This window comes from Artibeus jamaicensis, unplaced genomic scaffold (genome assembly GCF_021234435.1).
Source record: "Artibeus jamaicensis isolate MK-2021 breed Jamaican fruit bat unplaced genomic scaffold, CSHL_Jam_final contig_233, whole genome shotgun sequence".
NCBI lineage: Eukaryota > Metazoa > Chordata > Mammalia > Chiroptera > Phyllostomidae > Artibeus > Artibeus jamaicensis.
Genome location: NW_026521486.1, coordinates 44,224,177 through 44,247,683, shown reverse-complemented (window position 1 = coordinate 44,247,683; position 23,507 = coordinate 44,224,177). Strand labels below are relative to the sequence as shown.

General features: G+C 37.6%; 1 protein-coding gene across 1 annotated transcript in view; it reads left to right on the top strand.

The window, feature by feature from the left end:
- ADAMTS20 (ADAM metallopeptidase with thrombospondin type 1 motif 20) overlaps positions 1 to 23,507 on the top strand; it is a 165,952-nt gene that overhangs the window by 13,736 nt on the left and 128,709 nt on the right. The window contains exon 3 of the mRNA XM_037162336.2: positions 13,580 to 13,742. Within this exon, the coding sequence (XP_037018231.2) occupies positions 13,580 to 13,742 (163 nt within the window). The remainder of the gene's footprint in view (positions 1 to 13,579; positions 13,743 to 23,507) is intronic.

The window sequence follows — 23,507 nt, the reverse complement described above, 5'->3', positions numbered from 1 at the left end:
GCACTCCTGTTACTTGTGGCTTACCCTTGTTTTGCTTATAACAACAGTTTTCCATAAAATATAGTTAATTAAGCTGTCTGATTCATATTAATGTACAGGGAAAGATACTGTTCATTCTTGTTCAACAAATGTTGGTCATTCATGCACCAGCACCTGTAGCTATTGGTGCATAATGTCCTTATTACAAGTGTATTAAATTTATGAATAAATATATTCATGAGCTACATAAATACTTTATGGCCGTAGTGATAGCATGGAGGATGTATACTGGCTCTTGACTGCATCATTCCAAAGGTGACACACTTCTGGGTACCTTCTGTTGATGAAAGTTATTTGCCTGGCTTTACTTTGATGGAAAAAGTGAGAAAAGGAGGGAGAGTGATAAGCCCAAGAAGAAGAGGGGACAACAGCTACTGGTGATCACAAAAAAGTCTCTACCACAGGCTGTCCTTCTGTTCCCCAAATATCCATTTGCTTTCTTTGCCTACACATCAAACATTCTCATCTTGTCTAAGAAGGCAGCTCCAAGGGGACAGTGTCTCTGGCTCAAATTCCAGGATCTCTGGGTAACAGTCTTCTTCATAAAGGTCAGATGTAGTTTTTTTGTGGTTAGCAACTGATGAATTAATAAGATATTACTTGCGCCTCCCCAAGCCCAAGTACAGCATGATCAGCATGACTGCAACCGTCATCTTAATTTCTTATAGAAAGTAGAGGGAGATACTTAGTAGTCACCAATTTATAGCAATTCTGGGGGATGGAGATTGTGGAGACCCACTAACCTGGCAGGAGGAGAGTTTGTAGATTATTTTCCTTGATTTTCTGGGAAGTGCAGTCACTAAGGTCCCTGGTTCTGTTTTCTGGAATGGTCTTGCCCACTTCCATGACCACAGATTCTGGGGGACTTCAGGAATGCTGGGGTAATTCTGAGAGTCTGTTGGTTACAACAAAGGCTCTCAAAGCTTTTTTAAGTCCAGGCTCACAGTTTTTTTGACAATAGTGGGTGGGGCAAAAAGTAGGTTCATAGTTGTGAGTACATGAAATAGATTATTCTTGTATTTATTAATTATTGTATTTTTTCTATATGAACAACTGTAAACCCACTTTTGCCCCACCTTGTATAATCACTTGAAAACCTGGTTGAATTCTGATAGCAGCTCAACTTTTGTAATTGCTTCAAGTTAGTTTCCTGCAACAGTTTCCAAGCCCAAAAGGCATTTATGTTAAATCTGTGAATGCTAAGAATATCTTATAAGGAAGAGCTAAATACTGGATTCTTATCCTACTGGGTAACCAAAAAATTATTTTAGCTGTGTTAAAGATGTAGAACATTGCATATATTGTAATCTTTAGGATAAATACACAAGGAGGCATAACCATTGAAAATTGCCTAAATAATAATTGAAGAGAACCATATGTCAGAATAACCATAAGTTAAAAGATAGACTAGGAAAATACATATGCCACATATATAACAGATGGCCTGACAGTTATGTGACGTTGTCTTTCCATAGATATTATACATCGTTTCAAGTAATATTGACTTACAACATTTGACAGTATCATGAACATATTTTCACTATGCACCGACAAATTAGTTCTCAGTGGTTTATTGTTAAATTTCTGATTGTTGTGATGACTTTGTTTTATGTCTTTACAGATATTTTAAGAGGTTAGGAGAGGCTCCCTGGGAATCACTATCCAGACCCTACAAGCATGTGGCCATTTCTTTGATAGTCCTCTCTACTATTAGTGAGTTCATATGACCTCAGAAACACTTCAGTGCCTACAAGGAAGAGAAACAGAACAGAATATAGTTCTTGTTATTGCTGGAACAGTACTTGAATCCAGGTTATTGGCTACATAATCTTGGATAGATGTGTCTCAAGTATTTGTCTTATTTTCTTGATTCTGATGGGCAAGGACTTGGTGGGGAGAGTAGTCTTTTTTTTTTTTTTTCAGGTGACGTCAGCAACACACCCTCTTTATGGTCTCCTCTCACTTTCCTACTGGAGACCTGGAATTGTGCTATGGAATGGGGAATAAAGAGTGCTGCTAGAGACAACTCACCTTTTCAAAAACCTTACAATGAATATTTTGCTTTAGATTTCTGGAGCCAATTTTATTTTCTCCATATGGTTCAGTGTGGGCTTATATGCAATACAGTATTTCCTAGGTGTGAGCAGTGGTGATGTAATGACAAACTGTCAGGGGAATACAGCTTTTGCATTGAACAGAGTACCCCAAAGTAAAAATGAACCTCAGAGTTAATCTCTATGACCTTTCTTATGTAACAATATAATTTGCCTAGGGTAAAAAGGGTGGCTGTAACAGCTGTTTTAAAGGAGAATTTTTTATCCTATTGAAAAAATTCAATTTTAAAACAGTTATTGACATTCTGTAACACGCATTGCCTCTCTCAGGAAATTAGGTAGATAGAATTATTTCTATTTTGTTTTACAGGTTATAGACCTTGAAGTTCCAAGATACAAAGCGAGTTGCCCATTTCCATGAATGCAAACCCAAGAAACATACTTAAGCTCTCTTATTTCAAATAACATCACACTGATTCTCATGACATTAAAGATTGAAAAACTAAATATTTTAGTCTTCATTGTAGTAATTACCAGTGATCCAGCCCTTAAGTGAAAATCCAATTTAATTAATAGTTGAGAGGAATTTGTTACTAAAATAACTTCTCAGTATAGGCTCTAATTGCCTTGTTCAGCAGTACCTTATTTGTGAATGTTGTTCTCTAATTACCTAATGTAATAACTATAAATGATTTGGGGGAAAGAGTCCAAATGGTTTATATTTTGTACTTGTTTTTACCCTTCATTGAAATCAGATAGTACATTATTGGTTGTTGCTACAGTACATGTGTTCACCATGTATTTGGAAAAAAATGTATGGATGAATGGAAAACATATATGGGTGAATGCCACAATACTGAAATAAGAACATTTTAAAAAAGCAAGTGTATAAAAATCCTCTAAACATATAAAAACTTGGCCTACGAGAGCAAATTAAAACCAGTTGTGCAATCCCTGCCTTTCAAAACAGTTGGCAAATAGGAGATCATTGCTCCAAATAATTGGGAAACCCTTGCCCAAGTGAAAACTAGTTTTGCTTTTAACAGTCACCAAAAGAAAGTATGTGGAATTTGATTGGCATTTCTCATGAATCAAATTGTAGTACCCATCTGCAGATAGGCAGTTGCTAAAAATACAGCATGATCTAAATACAATTCAATGAACCACCTGTTTTGTTAAGTTCCTTACTAGGTTCCAATTCCAATTCCTTACCAAGTTTTTTTCCAAGTTAAAAAAAAATTAAGTGCTTCCTTAGGAGTCTTTAGGCAGAGTTCTAATAATTTTATTCTTTGAACAGAAAGTCCTCTGCAATGGAGTGGCTTACAGGAAAATTGGTAGAAGTAAAATACTTTTAACTCCTTCATTGATTAATATAGGGAAATTGGTTTGAGGACAAATTATTTGCCATATATTCTTGAACTTAGTGTTTTGAATCATAAAGAATTTATTGAAGAAAAGGCCTCTGAGTTATGAAGGCAATATTTCCAGCCTCACAAGATGTCCACGGCCTCCGTACAGAACTGTACTTACTTCTCACACGGGACGGCAGGCTAGACCAATGTGCAGTTTTCTAGAAACATTAGATGAGGAGCACCTCGTAGTCAGGTTTTGATGAGTGCAAAAATTTCCAAGGTATAAGTATTTTCAATATCTTTGGGAAAAGTGTCACATTATTTCAAAGTGGTTTCCTAGGTGGATTTAGATAAGTAACAGGTTGCCTCATTTCTATTTGTATCTTTTAGCAAGATGCTATCACATTTCCCATCTTCAGCAGGCTTTTTAAACAGGCAGAAAGCTATTTTTCATGGGTTCATTTACTGACATTTCAAAACTGGTGTCTTTGCAATTTATAAGTGCAGCTGAAATTCTTTCTGGGAAGGCAGACAAAGCTGGAATCTAGTATACTTTGGAAAGAAATGGCTGTAGTTACATTTAGAAAGTAGGCACTGGTAGAATTAGATATTCCAGAGTATCTATAGGCGACTAGAAAAGCATGGAAGATATAAATGAATTCTGAATATGTGTGTGTATATATATATAATCTTTTTATTTGAACACTATAACCTCAGTATGTATAAATGTATAATGCAACATATTATCACATTACTTAACCAGGAGTGCCTAGAGAATTTACTTTTTAGCACTGAAATAAAATTATGTAACTATCTCAGACAAGTCCCAACTACCATTACTTAAAAATGTTAGAGGGGAAAAAAAAAGGGGGATTTCTAGAGTTTATGGGAGGAAACACAAGTGTTTTACCACATTTGTTAGAAAAATGTTTATTTCTACAGATATGTATTGATTGCTTGTTTCAGGTAACCTGATTTTTTAGGTTTTAGAACTGTAAAAATAGAAAAGGCTTTGTTACATTTTGAGGAGACATAGATCTAGTAATAATTATGAATGTAAAGAGAACTTTAATAATTGCCACAATCATTTAAATGGATTTGTGATTATTCAGCTTAAGATACTTTGAAATATGTGTATTTTCATTACAGATTTTGTTTATTTCTTTTTAGAGAGAGGGGAAGGGAAAGAGGGAGAGAAACATTGATGTGTGGTTGGCTCATGAGCACTCCCTACTGGGCACCTGGCTCCCAACCCAGGCATGTGCCCTGACTGGGAATCAAAGCAGCAGCCCTTTGGTTTGCAGGCCCACATTGAATCCACTGAGCTACACTGGCCAGGACTGAAATGTGTTTTATTTACAATGAATTTAAAGAAATGATTTCAAAATTATCTTTAAATAATTTTAAGAGATTTAAAATTAAGAAATGGAAATGAAACCTCATTCACCAAAACCATGCTTATTATTGTATCTGTAATTCAGTAACTCGTATTTACTTCTGAATTGGTTCTTCAGGGAAATACGCTTTTTATGTAGAAAGTTGCAAGGATTCAGATGTAGATCAATGTATGTCTGTATATTCTGAAGTGTGATGAGTACTTTTTGATGTCAAGCACAAAGTGTGCAACATCCCCACCTGTCTAGCTGCTTTTACTGCACAGCTTTGGCCTCACTGTCCTGTCACTTGAACCTGCAGAGCTTTGAACCATCACCGGGCCTTTCAGTCACTGCTACTCCTGTTTGCAATATTGTCTCAGAGTTTTCCATGGTTGCCGCCTCATTATTCTGGCCTCAGCCTCCCCACAGTACCCTCTGCTGTTGTCTCCTTGTCTTCTTATTTTTTGTATTTTTGAATTATTAAATTAAACATATTTGGGTGACAGTGGTTAATAAGATTACATAGATTTCAAGTGTACAACTCTGATTTGTCATCTCTGTATTGTATCTTGTGCCTACCATCCAAAGTCTTCTTCCATCACCATATATTTATTTTGTCCATTCCACCTGTTGCCACCTGGCATACTATTTCTATTTATTGTCTGTCTTTTCCCATATAAGTATAAATTCTTTGAAGACAAGATTTTTTTAATGTTCACCTCTGTATATCTATCCCCTAGAACTATGCTGGGAACATAGTATAGGAGTTTTCTTCAATATTTGTCAACTATTTTACAGGGTTTATAAAAATTGGTATATGATAATTAGTACAGTGTAATAGATTAAGGTATAAAATGTAGAGCTAGCTTATCTGGTTTCCTATCTTCATTCTGTCACTTACTAGATATAAGACTTGGGCAAATCGCTCAACCTCTGTTCCTCATATGTCTTGCCTGTAAAGTGAGGATAACAATATAACTTACTTCAAAGAGTTATTGTTAGGTTAAAATAAGAATATGTATATATGTATAAATGATGTCTTCTGTACATATTGAGTTAATCACTATAAATGCCTACCCTTGGTGATTTAGCCTTGCCAGACTAGAAAAAGGGATCTATCTACAAAAGCAGCTGTTTTGAGGCCTTCTTTCCACTCTCTTGACAACCGACAGATGCAAGCCCTTCTTAGTTCTTAACTGTGATGGTTAAAACATCCCTCGTGTTGGTCTTCCCATAGCTGTAGAGTATTATTTAATCTTCTAAATTACTGCTTTGACTGTCCTCCCTGCTCCCACTTCTCTACAGAGAATAATTCAACAATGGAATCCTCCTTGGACTACGTTAAAGTGCCAAGGTAAAACAAAAAATCAATTAAATGCAAGTATAAAGATATTAAAAATAGTTATCTTTAAGCTTTTTAATTTAACAAAGAGAATCTTAACAGCAGCAAGAGGAAAATAGTTACCTACAGGGGAGTTCCCTTAAGATGGTCAGCTGATTTCTCAAAAGAAACTTTGCAGACTAGAAGGGATTGGCAAGAACTATGCAAAGTCATAAAAAGCAAGGACCTACAGCCAAGATTTCTCTACCCAGCAAAACTTTCATTTAGAATTGAAGGAAAACTAAAGTGCTTCCCACAATAAGAAAAAAACTAAAGGAGTTCATCATTACCAAAACATTATTATATGAAATGTTAAAGAGACTTATTTAAGAAAAAGATCAAAACTATGAACAATAAAATGGCACAAATACAAAGCTATCAACAATTGAATCTAAAAAACAAGAACAAAGACAGAATCATGGATTCAGAGAGCATTTTGGTGGCTGCCAGATAGGAGGGAAGTGTGGGGGAAAGGGTGAAGAGGTGAGGGGATTAAGAAGTGCAAATAGGTAGTTACAGAATAGCCATGGGGAGGTAGAGTACAGCTCAGGAAATGGAATAGCCAAAGAACTTATACACATGACCCATGGACATGTACAATGGTGTGGGGATTTCCTGAGGGACTGGGGAAGGTGCTGGGTGGAGGGTGGCAAAGGGGCAAAACTCAGGATAGTTGTAATAGCATAATCAATAAAATGTAATTTCAAAAAGTATAAATTTTTACTTAGTAGCACAGTACTACTGGGTTTGGCTGCCTACGTTCACATCTGAAGAAAATGTTCAAGTATAGGCTAATGATGAGAATGTGACTTTTTTGGTCACTCAAGTTTATTGACTTGATTAAGACATTGTGCATGCAAGAGTCTCCATATTCTAGCTCCAGCCCATGTGTCCAAATTTGTATCCTTCTGTTCAGTACCAGATGAGTGTACAGAGTAGAAAATGGTAGCTTTTCATGATTCAACAAGTATTTACTGTGTACTATGCCTGCCGTGTGTCAGGTACTATATTAAGCCATGGAAATTCAGGTTAGATCTCTGCCTGCATGATGCCCCCTGTCTAGTGAGGGAAAATAATTATAAACAATACAGACATATGTAAATACAACATATATGTCCTCTGAAGAAACCAACCTAGTATATTATAAAGAAGTAATATATTTTCAGGAGGAGGTGTAGGGATGTTGTTAGCTAGTTGGCTGGTCAAGGAAAACCTTCCCACGTAGCTGCTCTGGAAGCTGAGACTTGAAGGATGACAGCCAGCCAGCACAAGAGAGGTGAGATAGGGGCATGGGGTCAAGTGTGGGGACTGGAATGTTTTAAGCAGAGGGAACAGCACAGATGAAGGAAGCTATCCCTAGTTATTTCTGAATCCACCTGCTATTTTATCCTACCTCCATGTGCACCATTTCTAATCCTTCTGGAGTTTCTTTAGGAGCAACTAGGCAAATAGAAATATTTAGTTTTTTCTTTGTTACGCAAGTGGTAGCAAACTATACATTCTGTTTTACAGTGATATATTTTGGTTTAATAATTGTGTTGGAGGTCTTTCTATATTGCTACATAGAGTGATTATTTCTCTTTTTGTTTATAATCACAAGATATTCCAGTGTGATTAAAACCAGTGCTGTAGTTAATATGTCTGTAAGTGTTATTTCACTTGGGTGCAGTGGATGAATCTATGTAGCTAAAGTATGCATTCTCAGAAGGGGATTGCTGTGTCAAAGGACAAATACATTTGTGATACTGTCGAGTGCTTTGCGCTGTGATTGTGCTGATTCACATTTTCAACAGCGACGGAGGAGAGTGCCCATTTTTCCAGACACATATTTGAAGTATGTTATAAAATGTAGATTTTTTCTAGTCTCATGGGTGAAAATAGTTTCTCAGTTTAGTATTAATTCTTGTTCTTCCTGAGGGAGGTTTAACTTTTTTATGTGTATTGAGTCATGATTAGAATGACATTCCCTACTTTAAAATTATAAAAGAATTGCCTCATGTTACCTTGCAGTGCTGTTGTGGTTTTATTTCAGAAGTTTACATCAGTGGGGTGGGGGCAGGAAGTAGAAGAAGGTAAAGGGGGGATAAATGTGATGGAAGGAGAAACTTTTGGGTGATGAACACACAATAAAATACATGGACGATGTATTATGGAATTGTATGCTTCAAACCTATATAATTTTATTAACCAGTGTCACCCCAATAAATGCAATACATTTTTTTAAGTTTGTATCATTCATCCTTTAGAACTTATTCTGTGGCATGTATCTAAACTATTTTTTCCAGATGTCTGTCTACTTGTTGCAGTGCTATTAATTGTAAGTCCTGTATGATTTAAAATTTGTTTGCCTTTTTATTCAGTTGGTCTCCAAGTGCAAGCTTTGGAGTATTTCACTAATATGGCTTTATACTATTTCAATATCTTGTAGTTCTAGTCCTATCTCATTGTTTTCTTAAAAGTATCTGGTGTTTTTATTTTTTCATATGAACTTCAGAAGCAATTTACATATTAAAAATCTGTTGGTATTTATTGAAATTGGGATCTCATATTTAGAGATTCATCTGGGGGTGCCCACTATTCAAGAATGAGGCAAGTGATACCATTTGTTTTCCTTTGCAGTTAGTTTTCTAATAGTATCTTAACATTTTACAGAGACTTTTAAAATTCTTGTTTTATTCCTGGGCTTTTAATCTTTTTATTTGTAAATAAATATATATTAGTTGTTTTTTATATGTGAAAACTGTTGAAACCTGTGTATTTTATCTCACTGAATTCACTTAGTCTTTACAGTAGTTTTCACTTAGTTTTTTTTGTTTTTTAATTTATATATATATATATAATACATTTTATTGATTATGCCATTACAGTTGTCCCATTTCCCCTTCATTCCCCTCCACCCTGCAAACCCCCTCCCCCACCATCCCCCACATAGTTTATGTCCATGTATCACAAGTTCTTTAGATTATAAATTTCCCATACTATTCTTGCCCACCCCCTGTCTATTTTCTACCTACCGTCTATGCTACTTATTCCCTGTACCTTCTCCCTCCTTCTCCTCCTCCTCCCACTCCCCTGTTGCTAACCCTCCATATGATCTCCATTTCTATGTTTCCGCTCCTGATCTAGTTGTCCTCTTAGTTTGCTTTTGTTTTAGGTGTGGTTGTTAATAACTGAGTTTGCTATCCTTTCACTGTTCATATTTTTATCTTTTTCTTGGATAAGTCCCTTTAACATTTGATATAATAAGGGCTTAGTGAGGATGAACTTGAACTTGACCTTATCTGAGAACCACTTTATCTGCCCTTCCATTCTAAATGAAAGCTTTGCTGGATAGAGCAATCTTGGATGTAGGTCTTTGAATTTCATAAGTTGGAATACTTCTTTCCAGCCCCTTCTTGCCTGTAAGGTCTCTTTTGAGAAATCAGCTGACAGTCTGATGGGAACTCCTTTGTAGGTGACTGTCCCCTTATCTCTTGCTGCTTCTAGGATTCTCTCCTTCATTTTCATCTTGGCTAATGTAATGATGATGTGCCTTGGTGTGTTCCTTCTTGGGTCCAACTTCTTTGGGACTCTCTGAGCTTCCTGGATTTCCTGGAAGTCTATTTCCTTTGCCAGATTGGGGAAGTTCTCTTTTATTATTTGTTCAAATAAGTTTTCCACTCATGGATGTTCCTCTTCCAGTACCCCTATCATTCGGATGTTGGAATGTTTGAAGATGTCCTGGAGGTTCCTAAGCCTCTCCTCATTTTTTTTGAATTCTTGTTTCTTCTTTTTTTGTTGTCATTTTTTTCTTTATTCTGGTGCACTCCATTGATTTGAGTCCCAGTTTCCTTTCCATTACTATTGCTTTCCTGTGCATTTCCCTTCATTTCACTTAGTTTAGCCTTCATTTGTTCATCTAGTTTGTGACTAAAATTAACCAGTTCTGTGAGCATCCTGATTACCAGTGTTTTGAACTGTGCATCTGATAGGTTGGCTATCTCTTGGTTGCTTAGAAGTATTGGCTCTAGGGCTTTGAGCTGTTCTTCTTCTTGAGCCATAATGTTTTGGTCTGTTAGCACTTGTTAGGTATGAGGGGCAGAGCCTTAGGTATTCACCAGGGCAGGGGACCCACTTGCTGGGTTGTGACGCTATATGTGGGGGCAGGGTCAGAGAGGGGCAATGGCATTTGTTCTGCTCTCTCTCAGATTTTGGTCCCCTCTGCTGCCTCCCACAAGCAAATTGGGCCCTTCTGGTGCTGGTTCCCAGGTGTGCGGACTTGTACACCCTTCAGGACCCTGCGGGTCTCTCCAACGAACTCTCTGTGAGCCTGAGAGCCTCTCCCGGCACCTCAACCCCCAAAAGTGTTTCCAATTGGTGCTTTTAGGCTTTATTTCTCATCAGTGGGGCCCTGGGTTGCATGGTCTGTCTCCCTGTTTATTTTTTCACCTGGTTTATCTGTGTGTGAATGTGTGACCGTGGTCAGCCAGCCACCTTGCCCCCTCACAGCGTCTGCCCATTGCCACCCCGCACCTGGAGTCTGCCAACTGTGGCCTGTGCCCCTGGGTCAGTCCAGCCGCTGTTTCCTGTGCCCCTCTCCACCAGCCACTGACTCCATCCCTCTTACGGGTCTGGCTGAATGGTTTGTTGTTTTCGGACTTCCATACAGTTCAATTTTCTGTCTGTTTTGTTTGCTTTTTTGTTACTAAATCTTTGTTGTCTTTAAAGTTGGTTGTGCGAAGAGGTACAGTGTTTCCACCTACGCCTCCATCTTGGCCAGAAGTCAGTTAGTTTGTATTTTTGAAGTTATGTACCAGTATCATTTATGAAGATGACACTTCTTGTGTTCAATGTTTTTATATTTTTAATCTCTTTTACCTACTTATGTTTAGTATAGGCAATACTGGGCACCCTAGTATTTCTGACCTAAGTAGGAATGACTTGCCTGTGTCTTGGCTTATGGTATTGTCTTTGGGCTGTGATATAATTTATCTGGTTAAGGAAGCATCAATATAACTATATTTTATTGGTATTTTAAAACCAAGTTGTTGATTAAATTTTTAAAAAGCCAGGTGTTTTTTCTATTCACGTAAGTGACTGTAATGAATTTTATTAGTAGGGTCCCAATATTGAATCATACTTATATTATTATGATAAACTCCATCTCATCATGTATCATTCTTTTCATGTGTTGCTGAATTTTCTTTGCTAATACAATTTAGGACTCTCATCTTGATATTGACATATGAGCTTATCACAATATATGTTTAATTTTGGTGTTGTTTTTATCATGTTTTGCTGTAAGTTGACACTAGTTTCATAAAAACAACTTGAATGTTTTATTTTGTAAATATGTTGGAACAGTTTAGATAGTAGTGGAATAATCTGCTCTTTCAAGGTTTGGTGGAATTTCTCTGTGGAATTATCAAGGCCACGAGGTTTTGTGATATGACTTTTATATCGTTTCATAGAAAAGGGGTCTTTTAGACTTTTAACATTTCTGGATTATTCTGGTAAATTATATTTTCCCAGAAATCATCTCTATCCTAAATTGTTTCTCACTGTTTTTCTGCTTCTCAGGCAATGGCGTCTTGTGACCTTTTTGTTCCAACTATCCTCCCATCACTGTCACCGTAATTCAAGTTTTGTTATCTCCCTTCTGGGTTATCTCTGTCTTACAACTGTTGGAATTTTTTTCTCTGCAACCATCCATCATACACAATGTTACTAGATTAAATTTCATACCCTGTAGTCTTACTCATTAATTCAGTGTTAGCCAACATCTGGCACACGGCAGGCACGAGAGGCATGAAGAAAAGTGTGCAGGCAAAGCTCTACTCACAGAGCTTCTATTTTAGCGAGTAGGACCAGACAAGGAACAAATGAAATATATCCAGCAGTCATCAATACTATAAAGAAAAATGAGACTGGATAAAAGAGAGATAGGAGGTTGTGTGCCATTTTATATAGGGTGACGGGTGTTGAACAGAGACATGAAATATATGACAGAGAGAGCCACCGGAGAGAAGTACTTGAGGCAGAAGGTTTAATAAGTACAAAGGTGTTGATGTGAGAGTGTGTTTGTCACTCTGAGGAACAGCAGAGATACTGGCAGTGCAGCTCGAGGATGAGCCCAGGTTCAGGTGGGAGAAGTCAGAACCGCAGGTCAGACATCTGTGTGCTCGGAGGGATGGATGCTGAAAAGCAGTGGGCAAATCACACAGGACATTGTAGACCACGGTAACACCTTTTGATTTTATGGAGTGACATGAAAAATCATTAGGATGTTTTTTTTTTTTGGGGGGGGTGACATGGTATAGACTTAAGAGAAATTACTGTGACTCTTCTGTTGGGACTAGACTATAAAGGGCTGTTGGTTTAGCTTGAAGGGGAGATCATGGATGTAGTGGTAAAATTTGGGAGAAGCGGTTGGTTTTTTAGTTACATTTTAAAGATTCAACAGTCAGAATTTGAAGGTGGATTGAATGAGGGATGTGAAAGAAAGAGCCATACTCAATCTATCTCTAAGGATTTTTGGCCTGAGAAATCTAAATAAGAATGTTGCCATTTACTGAAATAGAGAGCTTTGCAGAAATAGTAGGTTTGAACCAGAAATCAAGAATTTGGCTTTGGCCCTGGCTGGTGTAGCTCAGTGGATTGAGTGCGGGCCTGTGAACCAAACTACTATGGTTCGATTCCCAGTAAGGGCAAATGCCTGGGTTGCAGGCCAGTTCCCAGCAGGGGACGCATGAGAAGCAACCATACATTGATATTTCCCTCCCTCTCCCCTTCCCTTCTCCTCTAGAGATAAATAAATAAAATCTAAAAAAAAAAGAATTTGGCTTTGGACATGTTAAAGTTGTGAATGCTACTAGTTATCTAGGTGATGGAGATATAGAATAGTGAGCTGGATATTGGAGTCTGGAATTCAGAAGACAGGTTTTTGTAGAAACTTTTCAATGGCTCCCTGTTGCTTGGAAATTCTAAATTGTTAGCATTACATTTAACCTCTTTTTTCCTGACCACAGCCTACCTTTTATGGCTTGTCTCACACTACTACTATTCATAGATCAGGCCAAATGGGTTTTCTTATTCCTAGAATGTGCTAGACATTTTTACCATTTTGACATTATTCCCTGTGCCATTCTTTATGCCTGGAATGCTTGCCGCCTCAACTCTGCCCATTGGAATACTGCCCAGTGTCCAGGGTTTATGACTTTGTACAAGAGCTGAGAGAGAAAGGTGAGCCTTGGGAAGGAAACGTCATGTTCAGTTGATGACATTTATGAACAGACTCCTGGCTGTCTTGCTTCTGTGTGCTCATTTGAACCTATGGCACAGTGTACTTTTTCTTACTGATAAAGAGAAAAGTAAATCTCTATTTTTTTAAATTTTCAGATGGGAACATTTAAAGCACATGATGGTGAATATTTCTTAGAACCTATAATGAAGGCAGATGGGAGTGAACATGAAGATGACCATAACAAGCCACATCTTATATACAGACAGGAATTAAAGAGGAACTATTTTCTGCATTCTCATAAGCCTTGTGACATTTCAGGTAAACCATGAAGTAAAAGTGTTTGGGTTAAAATAAGATACTATTTACTATTTAACTTTTTTTTATAGATTAGCATTTATATATTTTCTTTAAATATTGAAGTACCCGATATATTAAATAAATTTCTTGACTCACTAGAAATGGTCTATTTGCAATTTTGTTGTAGCAGACTGAATTTAATCCAAAAAAAGCATTCCATATATGGGATTTGTACAAATAACAATGAAAAGTCTTTACTTCAATTTGTTAGACTAGTATGATTTAATTTTTCTCAGCAGAATTTTAGATAATTAAAATAGAACCTAAGTAGCAATAACATGTTCAGCTTTGCATGCTTTTAACTTTATTTACAGGAGACCCTGTGTATAGTTTTCTGTGACTTACCTACTTTGCTGTGCTTGGTAACTGAGGTTCATCTACTTTGGTGCATGTAGCAGCCACACATTCATTTCCACTGTATACAGTATTTGGGCGCATCACAGTTCATATCTCCATTTTCCCGTTGAACTTCTGGGTTGTATGCAGTTGTTCTCTATTATAAATAATGCTGCTATGGATATGCTTGTCCCCATCTCCTGTGTCTGAGAGTTTATCCAGAGTATGTGCATGGATGCTAGGTAATTCCACATCGTTTTGCAAAGTGGTTTTCCCTCTAAAATTCAGACTGTTGAAGACGTAATTGATTAGAACCTAGGAATCATAGATATCTTTAAAGTACAAATCTGTTGCTAGTGAAATATATGTACACTGCACAGAAGTCATGTTAAGAGTTGCGGCCCTTTAGGTACATGAATCTTCACCATGTCATTGTGTGCTGTCCTGTGAAGAATGGTGAAAGGCACCTTCAGTTATCATCAAAGTACAAAATCTACACAAAAGAGCAGGATTAGAAAGGATTTATTTGAGAGTTTAGGTGTCCATAAACCATAGTTCCAAGCTCTGACATGCCATCTGTTTTGGGATATAATGATACGTAGGCCTTTGAAGGTTTTCCCTGGCAGTGCACTTCTTAACCTTTGCTATTATAAGAGTACCGTTTTGGAGTGGTTCTCACTGTGTCCAAGGCCGTGTTTTAAGTCTATTGACATAATAGATGCCTTTCTTATGCTTTTAATATGAGCATAAGGGTTTCATTTTTATGGTTTCAAAGAAAACACAAATGGGTACAGCTTCACAATAGAATTCTACAGAAGGCAGCTTATGCTTGTCCTGATCTACCATTCAGTAGCAGCTTGTTTAATGAATTGTTTAGCTTCTTAAGAAGAAAACCACCAAGTAGACACTCTGAATGCATAAATGTTTCACATAATGATATGCAGGGTTTTGCATTCACAGTCAGTGTTCATTATCAGAAAGAAAATGGTTCAAGGGAAGCCAGACTCTTTTGTTTAAAATTTTTTTATCCTGAAGACTTATTAGAAAAACTGTAAATAAAGAATAGAAAGCATTAGTTTAGTTTTCTTTTATTCACAATATATTTTTTATAACATTTATTTACTAAAATAAAGATAGGGTCTTTTTCTATTCTTAAATTTCCTCAGTTTTTAGATACAATTACCATACATATTTTAATCATTAAAAGCAATCAATTAATGGCCTAACTAGTTGCTAATCATCATTTTCATAAAAATAAAGGGTTTTGAATGTATTTCATAAAATATTATCAAAGGCCTTTTTTTCTCTCCCAATTCACACATTGTTGGTAAGAAATACTTGTGGGATCTTACATATTCTATAGGTGAAGCTTTCTTCAGGAAATTTTTTTCAGATAGGTGGGCTTAAAGATATAGCACATGGACCAAAATGATGAATTGGAAAAGGAAGAGTCATTAAAAATAAATCTGATGGTTTAAATCTGTGGTGACCCTAGAATGTCTTAATTCATACTGGCTTCAGCTTTGATGTATTAGATTAAATTGTTTTCCACACCAGATTCCACCATGTGCCTGGAGGCCATACAAGTTATATCTGGTCCCCCTACTTAGCTGTTGAAAATGCCAGGCTCCCACAGAGACCCCAGACATATTCTAAGTAATATGTAGTGCAAATGGCCAAATACACACACAACCTAAAAAATGAACAAAAAGCCTTATACACACACTAACAAAATTAAGAACCAAGGAGAGGGAAGCCCTGAAAAAAGATGGTCGCATATGAAAAAATCCCTGGATTGTAAGTGAAGTTTTGCTATTGGTTATTCTCCGAGAGCAGGTCAGAGCTGGTCTGTGTTCCTGGGGAGACCCAGTGAGCTGTGCTCCCTCTCATCCAGTGTCACTCTGCCCCTCCCATCTTAGTGTCATGGGGAGGAGTGTAGAATGTCTGCAGAGCAGCAAAGAAGAGGACTTGCTGTGAGTGAAAATGAAATGTCTCTGAATGTGTTTGAAATGATGGCCAGCTCTAGAATTTCTATGCTTTTTCTAGTTAAAAAAACCATTTATTTATTACAGTCTTTGAGTCCCTAATATATGTAAAGGATGTATTGGGTAAATCAATTCTTTCTTACATGAGGTTCTCAAAGCCCAGTGGGTGTGAAAACCCCCCCCACAAATACAGAAATTGGATAAAACCGAGCTAAGGCAGCCCTAGCTATGTTGGGAACAATAGGGTAAGTAGCTCAAGGGGCAGACAACACACTGCCCTGGGTTTTTACCGAGGGGGTGACATTTAAACCATTTAATCTCCAATAGGAAGGATTTGTAGGCCTTTTTTAAGCAAAAGGGAAACAGAGGGTTTATATAAAAATGTGCCCAGGAGTTGTTTTGATGAAGCATGGTAGGGTGGCAGACATGGAGGTAACTGCCTTGGAAGGAATTTGGTACTTATGGTCCCCAAGACAAGCGCACATGCCACATCACTCAGGGCCACATGGCGCAGCATCTGGGTTGGTTAGGAGGCGGGAGGAGTGAGGGGAAAGGATGGACAAAAGGCAGTGTTACTATAGTGGTGGGAAGTTGCTAGGTGGGATGCCCTGTTGGACAAGAAGTAAAACACAAATATTGGGGTTCTGTGGTTGGAGGGTTGGTAATGTCATTTTGGTGTGCCCACAAAAGCTGGATTATGGGAGGAGAGGTAAACAACTTTGGCTGGTAGTTTGGGCCTGTGATTAATGAATGACAAATCAATTGGAAAATCTGTAAGAGTTGGCTGGAACAGATCTATAGGTGAGCAGGAATAGTTTTTATATCTTTAAAGTCCCAATATGTGTAGGGGAAGAGTGTGGGAAGCAGGGGAAGATGAGGTTGTGAAGACATACAGAGGCAGATCTCAAAGAACATTAAGGATTTTGAAGGCTACCCTATAGGCATTGGGGAATCGAAGTTTTCAGAGACATCATCATATGATCTCCTATTGTTGTATTACTTAGCTGTCAGCTGTATTTTTTAAGGATAGCTTTGGAGTTGAAGGAGATGAGACAAAAGGCCAGGGAGACTGAATCAAAGGAAGCAGCTATCTTGTCAACAAGGGATTTCAATGTCAAACAAGTAAAGCACATGCACACAAAGAAGTAAATTGAAGGTAATTTCCTTAAAGCTTTTTCTTCAACTCAGAGATGGTAAAGACTTTTTTTGTACATGAGTAATCTATTTGGATATTTCTGTGAATGCATGACAATTGTCTTTTTAATAAAATTTTACTCATATATAAATCATTTTCCTGTCTTTAAGGATGATGATTTAATCAGCGTCTGTTTTGGGAAGTCGGACATCTTTAATGGCAGCAGAGGTCACATTTCACTTAGAAGCTGAGAGTCAGGGAAGAGTGTTCTGCCTCTGGCTCTGTTATCAACTGATTTTGAGATCTTAGCTTCTCTGTCTTAGTTATAGCATAGGTAGTGGGTAGTTATGGATTTAATATTTTTATATAAATGTCACAGGGGTTTCTAACTTAGATATAGCTACAGAGACCAGGCAGTTACCAGAATTGAGTGACGTGAGGAGTCATTAGGATGTCCAGGTAGCCATAGGTCAATGGCATGTGCATGCTTCTTGAAAAAGGTGCATTGGAAAGGCAGGGTCGATATTACCAGATCTTTTGACTTTTACAGAGAAGTTAAAAATGGGGAAAAGTTTGATACATGAGAGCTGAATTTGGCTTGTTAGCTACCAAATTGCAATCCCTTACTTAATGATCTGTAAGTTCCCTGCCACTTACAATATTTTATAAATTTGTGGGCAGAGGAGGATGTGACATCAATTAACCTAGAGGCAGAGGATTATAAATAAAGCCATGACCAAGACCAATATTTTCAACCAATAACTTGTTAATGGTGTTTTTCAGTCAGCTCAAGCTTCTAAATATATATAGAAATGACGCTAGAGATTTCACTCTTTTGCCCAGCCTTTGTTAAAACTACTCTCTCAGTGATCACTTATGACCTACTTGCCAAAAGCAGTAATCTGTCCGTCTTACTGTTACTTCACTTTAGGGGAAGATTTCTCACTATGGATCAACTTCTCCTAATTGAATTTTCCTTTCTTTGGCTTCTCTGACATACTTTGCTTCCAACTTTGCTACTTTTCTTTCTTAACTATTTTTTTCTATTTCTCTTCCTGGTGGTTGTTACTGCTTTCCATCTTCTACGCAATTTTTAAAGTGTTCTTCTTCACCACCATTTTATGCCATTTTTATATAGTCCTCATTATTTTCTACTTTCCTAATTTAACTGCAAATTTAAATGACACATTTTTCAAGTGATTTAAATTTAGCTTCTTTTGAGATTAGATCTCAGGTCCACAACTGTCTGATGCTCACATTCTTGGATGTCCCTGTGGCATCTTATAGTCAATACATCTAGTCTGAAACCATTTTCTCTCCTACACCACTCTCTTCATCCATACCCCTTACAAGAATCAAGTGTCCAACTTGATTCTTTTTTCTTTCAGTGTCAGAATTATGATCTAAATCAAGCTTCTGCTACATAAAGAGTCTTAATTTTTGAAAAAAATCCTACTCTATTAACTAGAGAAAACTGATTTAGATTTGAATAACAGATTTGCCTTAACTATTCAGGTCTATCCTTTTGCTTTATTAATCAGTATTCTAAAGTGCATAAGAATAGTTCATTTTCTTAAGGAGCCATTTTCAGTCTTATTGTATTAGTAATATTCTTAAGGTAAGTTTTGTCCCAAACCCCCAAAAAATGTTAAATTGTGAAGTTCTACCTTTTAAGGTTTTGAGTTGTGAATTCTATGGTGTTAGAACTACCTCATACATATTATAAAAAGCTCTATTCTTTACAAAGTACTCTACATAGTCCTATCTCATTGATCCTTAGCATAACTCTGTGGGGTACAATCATTGTCAACTTACAGGTGTTTTCTGGGAGGGGAAGAAACTCAGTGGTGGCGTGACAGTTGTTTGTTCCATGCAGACAGGGGTATCTTATTGGCTGACCTATTTTGGCCATTGTACTGTTTGCCATGATGGTGAAATGTACATGTATTTAATAATGCATTCCAAAGACAAAAATCAATCTTTTGTTTATGGTGCTTGCTTTGTGTTGTCATTCTCTCTGTGGCAGTGTCCCAGGTCTCTGAAGTTCTATTTTATTTGTGATTTTATTATCTAGTTTTATTTCTAATGAGATTGCTGGATTATGTGAAATGGGCAAATGAGGAAGGGAACCAAAATTCAGGAAATAGGTATGTTTATGCTAGTCAGGAGCATTTCAAAAATATAGTACATGAAAGGTAACTTTAATGCCTTGCATTTCAGGGGTGTTAACAACAGTTGTTTCTTGAAGGATGACCTATCTACTCTGAAGAATTAAAGTTAGTTTTTCTTATTATATGATTACATTTTTATTGTATTTTGTTTATGCCATCATAAGTTGTGTACACTTCAACCCCCTTTGCCCACCTCCATCCATGCCCACCTCAAGCAATCCTCATGTCGTTGTCTGTGACCCTGTGTCATGCATATATGTTCTTTAATTTTTAAAAAACCTTCCTTTCTTTATACTAGGATTATATATTTCATACTACATCATTAAACTGGAGAATGTTTCACAAGTAAAAATAATGATTCATTCTTTTTAAGTTTTGAAGGCAAGTTTTTAATGTTTTCTTTGTGCTAGCTTAGAAAGGAATAGGAGAGGATTATGAATCTTGAAGCATAGAAACCATACTGTAGCTATAACTTCTAATTGAAGAATAAGCTATGTTGTGTTTGGATACAATGGTGTCAAACCACTTTTATATTTTTTCTGATTTGATTTGTCTCTGTTTGTAGAATTAGAGCTTTTCATTTGTTGCTAGGAATTCTATTTTTTTCCTAATCATGTCAACTTGTTCTGGTTCATGTTATTTATCAAGTTTACTTTTGAGGAGGAACTGAGACTATTAACTTTTCTTTGAAATATTTGGTACATCTGGTTTCCTGTCTTACCCCCCATTAAGAATTTTTCTGCCCTTGCTTTATATTACTCCAGTTAATATTTTGAAATTCATATATAGGGTTTTTAGTCACTTAGCCACTTGTTAAAGTTTCTGAGTTTTTACTTTTTAAAATATTTTATTGATGATGCTATTATAACAGTCCAACGTTCTCCCCTTTATTCCCCTCCACCCTGCACACCCTCTCGCACCCACATTTCTCCCTGCCCTTAGTTCATGTCCATGGGTCATACATATAAGTTCTTTGGCTTCTACATTTCCTATATTATTCTTACCCACCCCCCCGCCTATTTTCTACCTACCATTTATGCTACCTATGAGTTTTTATTGGACAGCAGTGTAAGCCTCCACTGCTAGAACTGAATATATCTTCATTTACCCTTCAGTGATCTGTCTCCCACCTTGTTGTTGGTTTTTTTTTGGTGGGGGGAGGGCTTGTTTTATGCTCTTGAGTCACTTATCCTTTAAGAAATTTCTCCTTAATCTTTTCCTTCCACAGTGAGCTGTGTCTCTGCAAAAAAAAAAAAAACAACAAAAAAACAACAAACAAACAAAAAAACAAAAACAAAAACACAAAAAACCAAACCCTTTTGGTCTAAATGAGTTTATTTTAAATACTTAAGGTGCTCTTCAGTTACAGAGATTAAAATGTGAATGGGGTCATTAGCTTTTTAGCTCTTTTACTCATTGTACCTCATTATAGACTCTTGCGTTACTGAAAATCTGTTTGTTTTATAATTAGCATCTTATTCATTCCCCTGTGATTAATGCACCTGCTCATAATTTGATAAGATTAAGAGTGTAGGCTTTAAAACCACTGGCCAAAGACTACTAACAGTTGAGGGGATATACTATTTATTCGGAATATTATTTACACTATCTTGCATTGTTTCCAAATGTGTTTTATGTCTCTGCTACCCCAGCTATTTGTTTTAAGATTTTGTGTTTATGTTCCTTAAAGTAAAAGATTATATTTTATTTCATTTTTTTACATTCTTTACAGCAACTAATGTCATGAATATAGCTGCTATGTAAGCAGTTGTTAGTGCCAAAATTACTCTTCTGTTCACCGTCAGGTGTATAAGACAGAGCTCATTCAGAAGATGATTTGGGCCTTATAGGAAAACCAACTGAAACAGAGAAATCAGAGAAGGCTTACTTGAGACAAAACTCATTATTTGAGACTCGAATAATGAATAGGGTTTAGTCAGGGGAAGGGGAGAGAGGGAGAAGAACTGCAGATGGAAGCAACAGCATGTGCAAATACCTGGGGATGGGGCAGGGCTTGTACCACTTAGGGAACTGGAAGTATTTGAGAAGAAGCATGTGATGCCAGGAGGTGGTGAGATGAGGTGGTGCTGGAGAGGTAAGCAGGAAGAAGCTCATAAAGGTCTCTGTTAAGCCCTGTTTAAACGATTTAAGCTTTAATTTGACACCTGTCCAGTGGGTATGAGGAGTCACCTCCTCCAGTAGTTCAAAGTAAGTTCCTGATACAGGGTCTGATTACTATTTTTGTAATAGTAATTACAGCTAACTGCTGTTATTGGAGGCAGAGCTGTAGTGAGCCAGACCCACCATGCTCATGGGGTCAGGCAAATGCAATGAACTATAGGCTAATAATGAATGGGGGTGGGGCTGGCTAGTGTAGCTCAGTGGATTGAGTGCGGGCTGCAAACTGAAGTGTGGCGGGTTTGATTCCCAGTCAGGGCACATTCCTGGGTTGTGGGTCAGGTCCCTAGTGGGGGCCACATGAGAGGCAACCACACAGTGATGTTTCTCCCTCCCTTCCCCTCTCTCTAATAATAAGTAAATAAAATCTTTAAAAAAATAATGAATAGGAGTAGGTACCCAAAGAAAAATTGGGTACCATTGTGGCAAGTTGGATGAATGGATGCTGGGTAGAGAAAATGGAAACATGAGCAAACCAAGGAATGGACATTTGTGACACTGGTGTTTAAAAGTGTATGTTGGAGGTACCTTTTTTTTTTTATCATCTGAGGACATGCTTATTGATTTTTAGAGAGAGGGGAAGAAAGAGAGAGAGAGGAAGAGAAACATTGATGTGAAAGAGAAAAGTGATTGGTTGCCTCATGTGTGTACCCCAACTGGGACTGAAGCAGCAACCTAGGCATGTGTCCTGACCAGGAATTGTACCCACGGTCTTTCAATTTATGAGCCGATGCTCCAACCAACTGAGCCACACTGGCTAGGGCTGGAGGTGCCTTTGAGTACAGCAAAAGGAGATGCCAACAGCTGAGAAGTACAGAATGAAAGGGGATGTTTTTGACATTAATAGATTAACAGGTAAACTTTGTGTTTTAAGAGAGGTACAATGGACAGAAGACTAGAGATATTAGTAACTAAGATACAGACTATGGTAAAAGAAAGAAGTTCCAGCCAAGATGGAGGCATAGGTAGAAACCCTTTGCTGCCTCATAGAACCAAAAGGAGGGTAACAACCAATCTAAAATCAAACAACCATAAGTGCCAGGACATCAGACTGCATGGAACTCTGACAACCACAAGAGTTAAACAGAACAACCAGACCAGTAAGGTGGCGAACAGAGAGAAACTGTGGTAAGGCAGAGGACTGAGCGCAGGGACGGCTACAGCGTGGTGGCAGGCTGCACAGGAAGGGCTGACTTAAGGGGAAACTGAGACTCAGAGGTGGCTGTGGACTATGACAGTTGCCGCAGTGGGATGATCTCTCAGTCTCACACAAAAGTTCATTGAAAAGTGCACTAGAGACCACTCTGACCCTCCCCTCCCCCTCCCTCCCCTCTCTGACCCTCCCCCACAGGCAGGCTGCAGCAATGCAGCAAAGAGGGTGGCCCTGCTCCAGGGAGAATACCTAAGTCCCCTCCCCCTTACAACCTATTAGCTGTGCCAAGACAGAAATATGGCCCAAGGGAAAGAATAGAGCAAAACTTCATAACTAAGCAATGAGGAGATAACCAACCTATCTGATGAAGAATTTAAAGCCCTGGTAATCAAAATGCTCACAGAACTGATTGAGTTTGGTTAAAAAATGAAAGAACAAATGAAAGATACCCAAATGAAATAAAGCAAAATATTCAGGGAACCACCAGTGACAGGAAGGAAACCAGGACTCAAATCAACAATTTGAAACAAAAGGAAGAAATAAACATCCAACCAAAACAGAATGGAGAAACAAGAATGAAAAAAAGTGGAGAGAGTCTTAGAAACCTCTGGGACAACCTGAAACACTCCAACATCCAAATTATAGGGGTAGCAGAAGGAGAAGAGAAAGAGCAACAAGTGGAAAAGTTATTTGAACAAATAATGAAGGAAACTTCCCCAATCTGGCAAAGGAAATAGACTTTCCGGAAGTCTAGAGAGTCCCAAAGAA